Source organism: Pseudophryne corroboree, chromosome 5, assembly GCF_028390025.1.
Source record: "Pseudophryne corroboree isolate aPseCor3 chromosome 5, aPseCor3.hap2, whole genome shotgun sequence".
NCBI classification, from domain to species: Eukaryota; Metazoa; Chordata; class Amphibia; order Anura; family Myobatrachidae; genus Pseudophryne; species Pseudophryne corroboree.
The window spans coordinates 30,924,920-30,940,964 of record NC_086448.1 but is presented as its reverse complement, the minus strand read 5'-3'; the positions used below and the strand labels follow the sequence as shown (position 1 = coordinate 30,940,964).

The following is a 16,045-nucleotide window of genomic DNA, read 5'->3' as shown; positions in this document are numbered from 1 at the left end:
GCATCCACTAGGACGTTAGAGAAATACACTGAATACACTGAGGTTGAATATACCCCTCAAACCGTAAGTCACCTGGAAAAAAAAAAAAAAAAAAAGGCTTACAATCTGTTGTAAGGGACATTGTTTTCTTGTGGTCAGATTGAACCTCAGCGTCCGAATCATAACCAGACAGAGGAGTAGCGCCCGCCCTTCTGGAGGGTGTGCGCTACCCTCGTTATCCAGCATCTGTCGGAAAGATGCGGCAAACCCTGCACAGACAAAGAAGTCCTGCATCCATGGTAGTTGTATAACAGGTGCAGCAGGCTGGGCCCCTGTAGAGTAACTGGGATGTAGTTATGTGACAGTCCGTCACAACACCGACGATTGCATCCCGCCCCATGTCGGCTAACAAGGACTATTTCCACTCGTCCACGACACCCATAGAATGGGAACAGAACCTGCCACAAAGCCCGCAAGCAAGAGGATGAGAACAGAGAGTCCAGGTGCCAGACTCTCTGGAGCAGGCCTGGCCACCCAGTGGCTATGCAGCTGTTGTGAAACTACAAGTTCTAGCATGCTCTGGCACAGTTTTGCTACCAGGGAATGCTAAAACAGTGGTACAGCATGCTGGGATGTGTAGCGTCACAGCAGCTGGAGAGCCACAAGTTGGCCAGGCCTGCTCTGGAGACTAGATGCCACAGGCAGTGAGGGAAAATAAGAATTTACTTACCGATAATTCTATTTCTCGGAGTCCGTAGTGGATGCTGGGGTTCCTGAAAGGACCATGGGGAATAGCGGCTCCGCAGGAGACAGGGCACAAAAAGTAAAGCTTTTACAGGTCAGGTGGTGTGCACTGGCTCCTCCCCCTATGACCCTCCTCCAGACTCCAGTTAGGTACTGTGCCCGGACGAGCGTACACAATAAGGGAGGATTTTGAATCCCGGGTAAGACTCATACCAGCCACACCAATCACACCGTACAACTTGTGATCTAAACCCAGTTAACAGTATGATAACAGAGGAGCCTCTGAAAGATGGCTCCCTAAACAAAATAACCCGAAATAGTTAACAATAACTATGTACAAGTCTTGCAGATAATCCGCACTTGGGATGGGCGCCCAGCATCCACTACGGACTCCGAGAAATAGAATTATCGGTAAGTAAATTCTTATTTTCTCTATCGTCCTAAGTGGATGCTGGGGTTCCTGAAAGGACCATGGGGATTATACCAAAGCTCCCAAACGGGCGGGAGAGTGCGGATGACTCTGCAGCACCGAATGAGAGAACTCCAGGTCCTCTTTTGCCAGGGTATCAAATTTGTAACATTTTACAAACGTGTTCTCCCCTGACCACGTAGCTGCTCGGCAGAGTTGTAATGCCGAGACCCCTCGGGCAGCCGCCCAGGATGAGCCCACCTTCCTTGTGGAATGGGCCTTAACAGAATTAGGCTGTGGTAGGCCTGCCACAGAATGTGCAAGTTGAATCGTGTTACAAATCCAACGAGCAATCGACTGCTTAGAAGCAGGTGCACCCAACTTGTTGGGTGCATACAGTATAAACAGCGAGTCAGATTTTCTGACTCCAGCCGTCCTTGAAATGTATATCTTTAAAGCTCTGACAACGTCCAACAACTTGGAGTCTTCCAAGTCGTTTGTAGCCGCAGGCACTACAATAGGCTGGTTCAGGTGAAACGCTGACACCACCTTCGGGAGAAAATGCGGACGCGTCCGCAGCTCTGCCCTATCTGAATGGAAAATGAAATAAGGACTTTTATAAGATAAAGCCGCCAGTTCTGATACTCTCCTGGCCGAAGCCAGGGCCAGTAACATAGTCACTTTCCATGTGAGATATTTCAAATCCACCTTCTTAAGTGGTTCAAACCAATGGGATTTGAGGAAATCTAAAACTACATTTAGATCCCACGGTGCCACCGGAGGCACCACAGGAGGCTGTATATGCAGTACTCCTTTGACAAAAGTCTGGACCTCAGGAACTGAGGCCAATTCTTTTTGGAAGAATATAGACAGGGCCGAAATTTGAACCTTAATAGATCCCAATTTGAGACCCATAGACAATCCTGATTGCAGGAAATGTAGGAAACGACCCAGTTGAAATTCCTCCGTCGGAGCATTCCGACCCTCGCACCATGCCACATATTTCCGCCAAATGCGGTGATAATGCTTTGCGGTGACTTCTTTCCTTGCCTTAATCAAGGTAGGAATGACTTCTTCAGGAATGCCTTTTTCTTTTAGAATCTGGCGTTCAACCGCCATGCCGTCAAACGCAGCCGCGGTAAGTCTTGAAAAAGACAAGGACCCTGCTGAGGCAGGTCCCTTCTCAGAGGTAGAGGCCACGGATCGTCCGTGACCATCTCTTGAAGTTCCGGGTACCAAGTCCTTCTTGGCCAATCCGGAGCCACTAGTATCGTTCTTACTCCTCTTTGCCGTATAATCCTCAATACCTTTGGTATGAGAGGCAGAGGAGGAAACACATATACCGACTGGTACACCCAAGGTGTTACCAGCGCATCCACAGCTATTGCCTGCGGATCTCTTGACCTGGCGCAATACCTGTCCAGTTTTTTGTTGAGGCGAGACGCCATCATGTCCACCATTGGTTTTTCCCAACGGTTTATTATCATGAGGAAAACTTCTGAATGAAGTCCCCACTCTCCCGGGTGAAGATCGTGTCTGCTGAGGAAGTCTGCTTCCCAGTTGTCCACGCCCGGGATGAATACTGCTATCACGTGATTCTCCGCCCAGCGAAGGATCCTGGCAGCTTCTGCCATTGCACTCCTGCTTCTTGTGCCGCCCTGTCTGTTTACATGGGCGACTGCCGTGATGTTGTCCGACTGGATCAACACCGGTCTTCCTTGAAGCAGAGGTTCCGCCTGGTTTAGAGCATTGTAGATTGCTCTTAGTTCCAGAATGTTTATGTGAAGAGACTTTTCCAGGCTCGTCCACACTCCCTGGAAGTTTCTTCCCTGTGTGACTGCTCCCCAGCCTCTCAGGCTGGCGTCCGTGGTCACCAGGATCCAATCCTGTATGCCGAATCTGCGGCCCTCCAGTAGATGAGCCTCCTGCAACCACCACAGAAGAGATACCCTTGTCCTTGGAGACAGGGTTATCCGCTGATGCATCTGAAGATGCGATCCGGACCATTCGTCCAGCAAATCTCCCTGAAAATGTTTTGCGTGAGATCTGCCGAATGGAATCGCTTCGTAAGAAGCCACCATTTTTCCCAGGCCTCCTGTGCATTAATGCACTGATACTTGGCCTGGTTTTAGGAGGTTTCTGACTAGGTCGGATAACTCCCTGGCTTTCCCCTCCAGGAGAAATACCTTTTTCTGGACTATGCCCAGAATCATTCCTGGGAACAGCAGACGTATCATCGGAAAAAACAGCTGCGATTTTTGGAATATTTAGAATCCACTCGTGCTATCGTAGAACTACTTTAGATAGTTCTTTTCCGACCTCCAACTGTTCTCTGGAACTTGCCCCTTTCAGGATATCGTCCAAGTAAGGGATAATTAAGATGCCCTTTTCTTTGAAGAGAGTCATCTTTTCGGCCATTACCTTGGTAAAGGCCCGGGGTGCCGTGGATAATTCAACGGCAACTTTTGAAACTGATATTGACAGTTCTGTATCACGAACCCGATGTACCCTTGTTGAGAAGGGCAAATTTGGACATGGAGGTAATCCTTGATGTCCAGGGACACCATATAGTCCCCTTCTTTCCGGTTCGCTATCACTGCTCTGAGTGACTCCATCTTGATTTGAACCTTTATGTAAGTGTTCAAAAATTTCAGATTTAGACTATGTCTCACCAAGCCGTCTGGCTTCAGTACCACCATATAGTGTGGAAGACTAATACCCTTTTCCTTGTTGTAGGAGGGGTACTTTGATTATCACCTGCTGGAAATACAGCTTGTGAATTTTTCCCAATACTGCCTCCCTGTTGGAGGGAGCCGTTGGTAACGCAGACTTCAGGAACCTGCGAGGAAAAGATGTCTCGACTCTCCAATCTGTACCCCTGGGATAATACTAGTACGATCCAGGGGTCAACTTGCGAGTGATCCCACTGCGCGTTGAGACTCTTGAGACTACACCCCCACCTAACCTGAGTCCGCTTACACGGCCCCAGCGTCATGCTGGGGACTTGGCAGACGCGGTGGAAGGCTTCCTTTCCTGGGAAGGAGCTGTCTGCTGCAGTCTACTTCCCTTTCCTCTATGTCTGGGCAGATATGACTGGCCTTTTGCCCGCTTGCCCTCATGGGAACGGAAGGATTGAGGCTGAAAAGACGGTGTCTGTTTCTGCTGAGATGTAACTTGGGGTAAAAAGGTTGGATTTCCAGCTGTTGCCGAGACCCCCAGGTCCGTTGGACCGACCCCAAATAACTCTTTCCCTTTATACGGCCATACTTCCATGTGTCGTATGGGATATGTATCACCTGACCACTGTCGTGTCCATGACATCTTCTGGGAGATATGGATCACGCACTTATTTTGATGCCAGAGTGCACATATCCCTCTGTGCATCTCGCATACATAAATATATAATGCATCCTATTAAATGCTCTATATCAATCAAATATTTTCAGTCAGGGAAACCGACCAAGCCAACCCAGCACTGCATCTCCAGGCTGATGGCGATCGCTGGTCGCAGTATAACCACCTTATGTGTGTATATACTTTTTAGGATATTTTTCCAGCTGCCTATCAGCTGGCTCCTTGAGGGCGGCCGTATCTGGAGACGGTAACGCCACTTGATAAGCGTGTGAGCGCCTTATTCATTCCCAACGCGCCCTAACTTCTGGCGGGAAAGGGTATAACGCCAATATTTGCTATCGGGGTAAACCCACGCATCATCACACACTTTATTTTATTTTATCTGATTCAGGAAAAACTACAGGTAGTTTTTTCACTCCCACATAATACCCTTTTTTGTGGTACTTGTAGTATCAGAAATATGTAACACCTCCTTCATTGCCCTTAACGTGTGGCCCTAATAAGGAATACGTTTGTTTATTCACCGTCGACACTGGATTCAGTGTCGGTGTCTGTGTCTGTGTCGACCGACTGAGGTAAATGGGCGTTATTAAAAACCCCTGACGGTGTTTCTGAGACGCCTGGACCGGTACTAATTGTTTGTCGGCCGTCTCATGTCGTCAACCGACCTTGCAGCGTGTTGACATTCTCACGTAATTCCCTAAATAAGCCATCCATACCGGTGTCGACTCCCTAGAGAGTGACATCACCATCATAGGCAATTGCTCCGCCTCCTCCAACATCGTCCTCATACATGTCGACACACACGTACCGACACACAGCACACACACCGGGAATGCTCTGACAGAGGACAGGACCCCACTAGCCCTTTGGAGAGACAGAGGGAGAGTTTGCCAGCACACACCAAAAAAACGCTATAATTACATAGGGACAACCTTATATAAGTGTTTCTCCCTTATAGCATCTTTAATATATTTATATCGCCAATTTAGTGCCCCCCCTCTCTGTTTAAACCCTGTTTCTGTAGTGCAGTGCAGGGGAGAGCCTGGGAGCCTTCTCTCCAGCCTTTCTGTGAGAGAAAATGGCGCTGTGTGCTGAGGAGATAGGCCCCGCCCCTTTTTCGGCGGGCTCGTCTCCCGCTATTTATTGTATTTAGGCAGGGGTTAAATATCTCCATATAGCCTCTGGGGGCTATATGTGAGGTATTTTTAGCCTTATATAGGTTTACATTTGCCTCCCAGGGCGCCCCCCCCCAGCGCCCTGCACCCTCAGTGACTGCCGTGTGAAGTGTGCTGAGAGGAAAATGGCGCACAGCTGCAGTGCTGTGCGCTACCTTTAGAAGACTGCAGGAGTCTTCAGCCGCCGATTCTGGACCTCTTCTTGCTTCAGCATCTGCGAGGGGGCCGGCGGCGAGGCTCCGGTGACCATCCAGGCTGTACCTGTGATCGTCCCTCTGGAGCTTCATGTCCAGTAGCCAAGAAGCCAATCCATCCTGCACGCAGGTGAGTTCACTTCTTCTCCCCTCTGTCCCTCGTTGCAGTGATCCTGTTGCCAGCAGGAATCACTGTAAAATAAAAAACCTAAGCTAAACTTCTCTAAGCAGCTCTTTATGAGAGCCACCTAGAATTGCACCCTTCTCGGCCGGGCACAAAAATCTAACTGGAGTCTGGAGGAGGGTCATAGGGGGAGGAGCCAGTGCACACCACCTGACCTGTAAAAGCTTTACTTTTTGTGCCCTGTCTCCTGCGGAGCCGCTATTCCCCATGGTCCTTTCAGGAACCCCAGCATCCACTTAGGACGATAGAGAAAAATGGGCGCTCAGCATCTCGGACAGAGAGGGGAGATAAGGAGGAGGAGGAGTAACCCAGCGGCAGGATGCCACAGTGAGTGAACATGCCAAGCGCCGGGGGGAGGAGACATCGGGGAGAGCCTATCATCCCTTTCTGACATGGTCCCCAGGGAAAAAGGCTGGCCATATCACTACAGGCTCTGAGGTATAGTAGTAAACCTGGACAACCGATGTCAGCGTCACCACTGGTCTCCAGAACAGACTGAAAAGCTGCTACAATGCGGCTCCCTACAATCAGGGAGCCTCGTTCTCCTGTACCCTGCGGCGGCTGTGGCTCTCCAATGAACAGAAGAGTACCGGGCTGAAGATGCTAACCTGCTAGCCAAAGCTGTGGCCCCCAGAGCAGAGGTTGGTGGACCGGCAGCACGGGCATCCTGTAGGACGCCTAGCACTGATGATTCGCTGAAAAAAGAAAAAAGTTACTGAAAAGATGAGGTTGCTTAAAAGCAGCAAAGCACCAAACTCAAGCTGGCCTGCCTGGGGCTGGGGGCAGGGTATAGCGGGAGGAGGAGCCTGGGCTGCTGCTGGAAGAATAAGTTGTGCCCAGTATCCACCTACACAGACTATACCCACGGGGAAGCTTGTGCCCCCTACGGCATGAAGAAATAGATTCACGTGAACACACTGTATTTTCCTGAATTCCTCCAACAGCCGACAACTCACAAGCACACAGCAAGAGCACAAGCGCCCCGACTGGACACCCAGGTACAAAACACGCTCTGTTTTACACCCACTGGGGATCACTTTGGAAAGCTGCCGCTACAGGAGGGGACACTGAAGTTACTGTGCACAAATCTCTGCACCCACCACAAGCTTTATCAGATGCACTTCTATGTGAATGTATGGAGCGCCCAGACGGCTGCCCGGCACAGAGGTCTTGTTCCACAGACATGTGCACACACGGATTTGGTGTAACACGCTCAGAGAGAAGACTACATCCTGATTATCAGGGAAATGGATACTACCTGCGGCTGAAATAAGGGTTCTCTCACACGCCAGGCCTTTCACGATGAAACTTTATTTAAAGGGGATCTGCAAGAGACCCCAACTCAGACATTTCTCACCGTTTGCCAAGAGAAAAAAACGTCCATAAGTTATAAATGCAAGATCCACAGAATTCAAAAGGTTCAACATGGAGGGAGGGGGTCGCAACCGCCTGTGCTGGCGAGCTGAAATGTGCAAAAGGTGTGTCCTGTTTGAGCGCGCAAACACTTTTAGCGATCGTGCCCATTAGTTTAGTTGGGTTTAGCAGCTTTACAAGGCTAAGCCTGACAGTAATGGATGCAATAAACATCAATTGAATATTGCCCTAACGATTTCTCGTCAATTGAATTCCCCCCATGGTCTTCAATACATCTCAGATCACCTACCCTACAAGTCACCGCTTCCTAGGTCACCCCCCCCCCCTCTCACATCCCACATTTAATCCCTCTCATCTTTTTTCTACCATAGAAACTCTAATTACCTCTCCTTCTGATACTATATGCACCAGCAAGACGCAAGGCTTATGTTCCACTAAACACTTTGGGCTTCTCACCTATTGCATGATAACACTAGCACACACCCACCCCGCAAACCCACACAGCCAGCAATCCTCTCCAACAATCACGTCACACTCCATGACTACTTCTGAGCTTTACCCATCTCTGGAACGCTCCACTTAAACCTCCAGCGCTCTCAAATTTTCCAAACCAGAACGCTTTCTTCAACAAGAATACAACACACCCCAATACCTCACCGACCCACCAAAGCCCAACAGAACAATGCTGAACTCCTGCCATACTGCAGCGTCCCCCCTCCCAAATCTTCATTTAAACCAGGCTTGTCCAACCCGCGGCCCGCGGGCCGCATGCGGCCCAGGTCGGCTAGTAATGCGGCCCAGTGCAATTTTTTATTTTTTAAGAAATTCTAAAGTTTCAAGTTACACTGCTGGCGCTTGCGGCCGGGGCACGTCACAACGGTGTCGCCAGCGCGCTTCACCCGCCCCATCCATTTATTTTTTTTGCAGAGTACGGACACCACATGTGAAGCTGAGCCGGCCCCAGCAGGCTGTCAGCACATCCTGATTGGATTGCTGCCGCTGGGACCAGCACCAGCTCACGCCCTCTCCGCTGTCAGTCACAGTGTAGCCCTCCTCCGCTGCATAGCAGCACCAGAGTAGAGGAGCCCAGCGGAGAAATTGGTTCTACAAGAACTCGTGAGCCGGGGGGGGGGGGGGGGGTCTGAAGTCCGTGGCCGCGCCGCTGTACAATGTCCGGGGGGGGGGGGGGGGGGGGGGGATCGGGATCTGAAGTCCGTGGCCACGGCCCGCGCCGCTGTACAGTGTGACGGGAAGGGGGAGAGAGGAGGTCTGAACCGCTGTACAGTGTCGGGGGAAGGGAGGGTCTGGTCTGAAGTCCAGGGCCACGCCGCAATACAGTGTCCGGGGGGTTTCTTGGGAGCTGGGATGGACTTGATGTCCAGCGCTGCAGCAGTAAAATGAGGCCGGCGGTGTCTAAACTCCACAGTACAGATTGGTTCGGGGGGAGGGGGTAACGAGGATGAAGTCAGGTGCCACTGCAGTACAATGTGTCCGGGAGGGGGGGGGTTTGGGGTCCGCTGTCAGTCACAGTGTAGCCCTCCTCTACTGCATAGTGGCACACATGACAGCAGCACGGAGCTCAGCCCAGCGGGAGAAATTTGTGGGCCCTTGAAGAAGCACAGTGTGGGGGGAGGGGGGGGGGGGGAGGGAGAGGAGGAGGAGAGGAAGAGGACTACAGTGTGCGTGTGGGGGGGGTTGAGAAACAATGTCAAACATCTCACTAACTTCATTTCCAAGTAAGTTTAATATGTTAACTATGTTTTCTATGGTTTTTTTGGATGATCAGGTATCGTTACTGTTATTTTATTTTATGTGCGGCCCAAACCAAATTTTCATCTTCTAATGTGGCCCAGGGAAGGTGAAAGGTTGGACACCCCTGATTTAAACCCTCAAACGCAGGATTTTGGCAGGGCCATCCTTCCACACCCCCTCTATTTACGGTCTATCCTGCCTTTACATCCAGACTCCATTATTAGCTTCAAATTCTCCAAAATCCCAACGATAATTCAGAACCTGCACTTTAATGTCAACGTAATCCTGTATTACATCACTTGCAATAGTACTTGCATTATGGTGCGCAGTATTTCTATTACTTGTATTGTTTTCCTTGTGCTATGTAATACAACGTCTACCTTTGTCTTACGGCTCTGCGTGGCACTGCCAATTTTGCAGTGCCTTGTATTAAAAAAAAAACAAAAAACAACAAAATACTACTACGAGTAATATTAATACTAATGAGTAATAAGAATAATAATGAGAAGAGTCAATAATAGTAACATCATCAAGCATAACATCATCAAGCGTAACAACAAAGATAAGACTAATGATCTTACCTGTTCACTCTCCTGGGACATTTTTCCGGTTTGATATCTATTTCATAATGGTAAATCTCAATTTTGGGAATGTCCATTTCAAAAAAGTTGGCCTGCAGTTTAATAGTCCTCCCTGAGGTACCAAAATCTGGTCTCGGTGGAGGTTTGAAGGTATATACCGGCACTGGGAGAGGTGGTGCCGGAGTTGGCGGTGCAAGCACTGAAAATAAAAATATAAATACAAATGTTAGAAACTTTTCACAAAAAAAAAAAAAAAAAAAAAAAAAAGAGTACCAAAAGCAAAACAGAAAGAAAACTAATATAAACAACAACAACAACAACCACCACCACCTCGTTAACATACGTATGTCAATTAGCCCCAACTATGAGCCTCCTTCACCCATATTCATCCAAACAAAGCAGCTTGTCTAGTTTTGGGCATTTTCTTGACACTGATGAAGCGCGGACTAACAGATATTATTCCCATCAGCAATTAGAATGGTAACTTACTACTCCACACTAGTAAATCCCGATACAGTTACCCAGTGCGGCTACAGGTGGGAATTCTGAATAGCTTGCGTCCTTCTACGGGATACGGTCGTTAAGTCAACACAGCTTAGGTCAACAGTCATTAGGTCGACATCAGTTTTTCCCATTTTTTTATTTTTTCATACTTAACGATCCATGTCTGTGGACTACGATTGGAACGTTAACCTGTGCCGAGCGCAGCGAGGTACCTTGCCCGAAGCATGGCGAGCGAAGCGAGGGGACACGGTGCACTAATTGGGGTTCCCCGTCACTTTACGAACCCATGTCGACCTTTTGATCTGTCGACCTAGTACATGTTGACCTATTGACCATGTCGACCTTTTGATCTGTCGACCTAGTACATGTTGACCTATTGACCATGTCGACCTTCCATGGTCGACCTAATGACTGTTGACCTAAGTTGTGTCTATACAACGACCCAAATCCCCTTCTATATCGGGCAAAGAATTTACTCGGGAAGGCAAATTAGTAGACAGGACAGAGGCTCACAACAAGGGGGCCAATACACCAATAATACCCCTGTCACAGCGCACAAATAACCCGGTATCAACACGGGTCAGTGTGCGGTATGAAAGCGCCATGTCCGAATTCCCGAGTCGCCTGACCTGGTAATTCAACCCGGGTAATAAGAAGGGTTATTCACGGGTTGAATACCGGGTCAGTGGCAGCGTAAACGGATTCCTGGGTCGATGCGTCCCAGGACCCATTTACTAGATAGGGAGATGCAGCGTAGAGTGGAGGTCATCTCCCAGCGCCGCCTCCGCCCCTGCCGTTATGGCAACCGACCCGGCAATTTGCTGGGTCGGGAAGCCAACAGCCTCCAATGCCGTCCCGCCCGGGAAGGATCCGTTTTCCAATTCCCGGGTGGGATCCGGCATTGGAGATGTGAAAGGGGTATAAATCAAATAAAATGTAAAAATATTTATTCAGCAGTAGCTAAAGCCAAGCACCCCAATTTATATTCAATGTGAAAGTATGGTCAATTTAAAATTATTCCACTATATCATTTCAAAATGAATTCTACTTAAAGTTATTAAAACACAGGTACAGTACAACAAATGCCGACTAACCTAATATAACTGCCAACACATTCACCTAATGAATTGCAAGGCATTGTATGCAACATGCGCTCTTACATCATGGGGGAAGGGGGGGATTCAAATGTTCAATGAAAATGTTTGTTCCAGAGTCTGGTGACCATTGTTTTTTTTTTTTTTTTTCATGCTTGTTGCACGCAGAAACTCCAGGTTTAGCTGTGCAAAGCGGCTAATCCCATCTAAAGTGCTGCAACGACAAGAATACTGTGCAAAAAGCTGGACTCTCATGAAGCGGGTGAGGATTGTTTTCTGCCCAGTAACAAACACTGCTTGTGACGTAGCCGGACAAACTAAGGGGTCTTCGTCAGGAGATTGCGGGGATAGCACCGGAAATGACCCGCCGGGTAATGCAAAACTTCAGAAATAGACTAGAAATGTGTATCACAAATCTGGACGATATCGTATGCAAAACCAATTGAAAAACAAACTGTATTCCGTGCACTTTTACATTATGTACTAAAATTCTGCACAGCATTTACCTTCCCAGGGCTTTTTGTTACCCTTTAAAATGTGGGAAGATTTTTGCAAAACCATGTATAAAGGTGGTCATTCCGAGTTGTTCGCTCGCTAGCAGTGTTTAGCAGCCGTGCAAACGCTATGCCGCCTCCCACTGGGAGTGTATTTCAGCTTAGCAGAAGTGCGAACGAAAGGATCACAGAGTGGCTACAAAATAATTTTGTGCAGTTTTAGAGTAGCTCCAGACCTACTCAGCGCTTGCGATCACTTCAGACCATTCAGTTCCTGTTTTGACGTCACGAACATTTTTTCGAACCCTACCTGAAAACGGTCAGTTGACACCCAGAAACGCCCCCTTCCTGTCACTCTGCGGACAGCAGTGCGACTGAAAAGCTTCGCTAGACCTTGTGTGAAACTACATCGTTCGCTGTAATAGTACGACGCACGTGCGCATTGCGCCACATGCGCAGAAGTGCCGAAATTTTGCCCGATCGCTGCGCAGCGAACTAAAGCAGCTAGCGATCAACTCGGAATGACCCCCAAAGGACTAACAGCTATGAGTATCTAATGCTGAGCAGCAAGGATGGGTCTTCCTCAGAAAAAGCAATCCCTCAGGTTCTCCTGGGTATTCACCATTTTCTTAAGACCAAATATATTATGCATAGATTGGAATTCAATTGTTTCTCACGCCTGCTCTCCCGTCTAAAGTAACGGGAGATTGGAGGGTGGTATTCAATTGTGTTTCTTTTTATAGCGCACATCACGCCCAAAGAAGTCATATTTAGCCGCATAAAGCAAATGTAATGGGCGTGTTGCGAAAAGTCCAGTTTTGGGTGCACAAATGGGTCACTTTTCACACAGTTCAGTTCGCCACCTCCAGGGGTGCGAGCTGAAATGCCAATGCCGGCAGCTGTTCACGCCCAACCGGAGCAACAATTGAACAGCTCTGTTGGGCACATCTACAGGCTGCCAGCGGCTCAAACAATTCAATCTCGCCCTTAGTCTCCACCACACAAACAAGTCTTGGGTAGTACTTGTGTTATATTATAATCAGCACTTAGTCAACAACAAATGTGATTATTTTAAATTCCCCTACTTCTTGCGTATTCCTTCCATGTTACACTGGTCTTCTAACCAGCGCTCGTTTCCCAGTGCAGCTTACAGGGTTCATTTGACTCTTCTACAAACACATTATGTAAGACTTGGTGATGATCGGGCATCATTATATAAGGCTTCAAATAACATTTTAGGTCATATGACTAGTTTCACCAAAATGTTTTGACGCAGAATATTAGACCCTATTGCACAATGTATAAGACTGAAACCGAGCAGAGGTTAAAGCCCATACGGTAAGCAGCAGCTAACGAGCCACATCTAGCGCCTTGTTCATGTGCAGCCTAAGAAGCATCTCTCAATGGTTATGCTGTTGTGAGAACGCATGGCCGTACGAACACTCTTCACGAGGTGACAAAACATAGGTGATAATTAATGAGGAATCTGGAAGGATTGCTTGAAGACCCCCCAATAACACTATAAGGACAATATTCAATAGTTTCAGGCGTCGGCAGCCAGTAGATTGCACTCAACGGAGCTATTCAATTGTTTCTTCGTTCAGACGCAATTGGTTGCAGACACTTGATGAGAAAAGTGACCTGTTCGGGCACCCAAACATGACTTTTCCCAATTGCACCCATTACTTTGGTGGTGATTTAGCCGCATTATGCAGCTAAACTAGACCTCTCTGGGTGCGATGGGAAAAATAAGAATTTACTCACCGGTAATTCTATTTCTCGTAGTCCGTAGTGGATGCTGGGAACTCCGTAAGGACCATGGGGAATAGCGGGCTCCGAAGGAGGCTGGGGGAATAGCGGGCTCCGAAGGAGGCTGGGCACTCTAGAAAGATCTTAGACTACCTGGTGTGCACTGGCTCCTCCCACTATGACCCTCCTCCAAGCCTCAGTTAGGTACTGTGCCCGGACGAGCGTACACAATAAGGAAGGATTTTGAATCCCGGGTAAGACTCATACCAGCCACACCGTACAACTCGTGATATGAAACACAGTTAACAGTATGAAACAATAGAGCCACTCAACAGATGGCTCAACAATAACCCGATTTAGTTAACAATAACTATGTACAAGTATTGCAGATAAACCGCACTTGGGATGGGCGCCCAGCATCCACTACGGACTACGAGAAATAGAATTACCGGTGAGTAAATTCTTATTTTCTCTAACGTCCTAGTGGATGCTGGGAACTCCGTAAGGACCATGGGGATTATACCAAAGCTCCCAAACGGGCGGGAGAGTGCGGATGACTCTGCAGCACTGAATGAGAGAACTCCAGGTCCTCCTCAGCCAGGGTATCAAATTTGTAGAATTTTGCAAACGTGTTTGCCCCTGACCAAGTAGCTGCTCGGCAAAGTTGTAAAGCCGAGACCTCTCGGGCAGCCGCCCAAGATGAGCCCACCTTCCTTGTGGAATGGGCATTGACAGATTTTGGCTGTGGCAGGCCTGCCACAGTATGTGCAAGCTGAATTGTACTACAAATCCAACGAGCAATAGTCTGCTTAGAAGCAGGAGCACCCAGCTTGTTAGGTGCATATAGGATAAACAGCGAGTCAGATTTTCTGACTCTAGCCGTTCTGGAAACATATTTTCAGTGCCCTGACAACGTCTAGCAACTTGGAGTCCTCCAAGTCCCTAGTAGCCTAGGCACCACAATAGGCTGGTTCAGGTGAAACGCTGACACCACCTTTGGGAGAAACTGGGGACGAGTCCTCAATTCTGCCCTATCCATATGGAAAATCAAATAAGGGCTTTTACAAGACAAAGCCGCCAACTTTGATACTCGCCTGGCAGAAGCCAAGGCCAATAACATAACCACCTTCCACGTGAGATATTTCAGATCCACGGTTTTTAGTGGTTCAAACCAATGTGATTTTAAGAAACTCAACACCACGTTGAGATCCCAAGGTGCCACAGGAGGCACAAACGGGGGCTGACTCTGCAGCACTCCTTTTATAAATGTCTGAACTTCAGGTACTGAAGCTAGTTCTTTTTGAAAGAAAATCGACAGAGCCGAGATCTGTACCTTAATGGAACCCAATTTAAGGCCCATAGTCACTCCTGCTTGCAGGAAATGCAGAAATCGACCTAGTTGAAATTCCTCTGTTGGGGCCCTTTCGGCCTCACACCATGCAACATATTTTCGCCATATGCGGTGATAATGAGTTGCTGTAACCTCTTTCCTGGCTTTAGTAAGCGTAGGAATGACTTCCTCCGGAATGCCCTTTTCCTTCAGGATCCGGCGTTCAACCGCCATGCCGACAAACGCAGCCGCGGTAAGTCTTGGAACAGACAGGGCCCCTGCTGCCGCAGGTCCTGTCTGAGTGGCAGAGGCCATGGGTCCTCTGATATAAATTCTTGAAGTTCTGGGTACCAAGCTCTTCTTGGCCATCCACGAGTATCGTTCTTACTCCTCGCCTTCTTATTATTCTCAGTACCTTTGGTATGAGAGGCAGAGGGGAGAACACATAAACCGACTGGTACACCCACGGTGTTACCAGAGCGTCCATAGCTATCGCCTGAGGGTCCCTTGACCCGGTGCAATATCTTTTATAGCTTTTTGTTGAGGCGGGACGCCATCATGTCCACCTGTGGCCTTTCCCAATGGTGTACAATCCTATTGGAAGACTTCTGGAGGAAGTCCCCATTCTCCCGGGTGGAGGTCGTGTCTGTTGAGAAGATCTGCTTCCCAGTTGTCCACTCCGGGAATGAACACTGCTGACAGTGCTAACACATGATTTTCCGCCTATCGGAGAATCCTTGTGGCTTCTGCCATCGCCATCCTGCTTCTTGTGCCGCCCTGTTGGTTTACATGGGCGACTGCCGTGATGTTGTCTGATTGGATCAGTACCGGCTGGTTTTGAAGCAGAGGCCTTGCCGGCCTCAGGGCATTGTAAATGGCCCTCAGGTCCAGAATATTTATGTGTAGGGAATTAACCTGACTTGACCAAAGTCCCTGGAAATTTCTTCCCTGTGTGACTGCCTCCCAGCCTCAAAGGCTGGAATCCATGGTCACTAGGACCTAGTCCTGTATGCCGAACCTGCGGCCCTCTTGAAGATGGGCACTCTGCAGCCACCACAGTAGAGATACCCTGGTCCTTGGAGACAGGGTTATCAGCCTATGCATCGGAAGATGCGATCCGGACCA

The 16,045-nt window shown here is 48.6% G+C and overlaps 1 protein-coding gene across 4 annotated transcripts in view; it reads right to left on the bottom strand.

Moving 5' to 3' along the window:
* Positions 1 to 16,045, bottom strand: part of AGO2 (argonaute RISC catalytic component 2) — a 197,501-nt gene that overhangs the window by 116,996 nt on the left and 64,460 nt on the right. For all 4 annotated transcript variants that reach the window (XM_063921174.1, XM_063921176.1, XM_063921175.1 and 1 more), the window contains exon 2: positions 9,750 to 9,948. In XM_063921174.1, the coding sequence (XP_063777244.1) occupies positions 9,750 to 9,948 (199 nt within the window). The remainder of the gene's footprint in view (positions 1 to 9,749; positions 9,949 to 16,045) is intronic.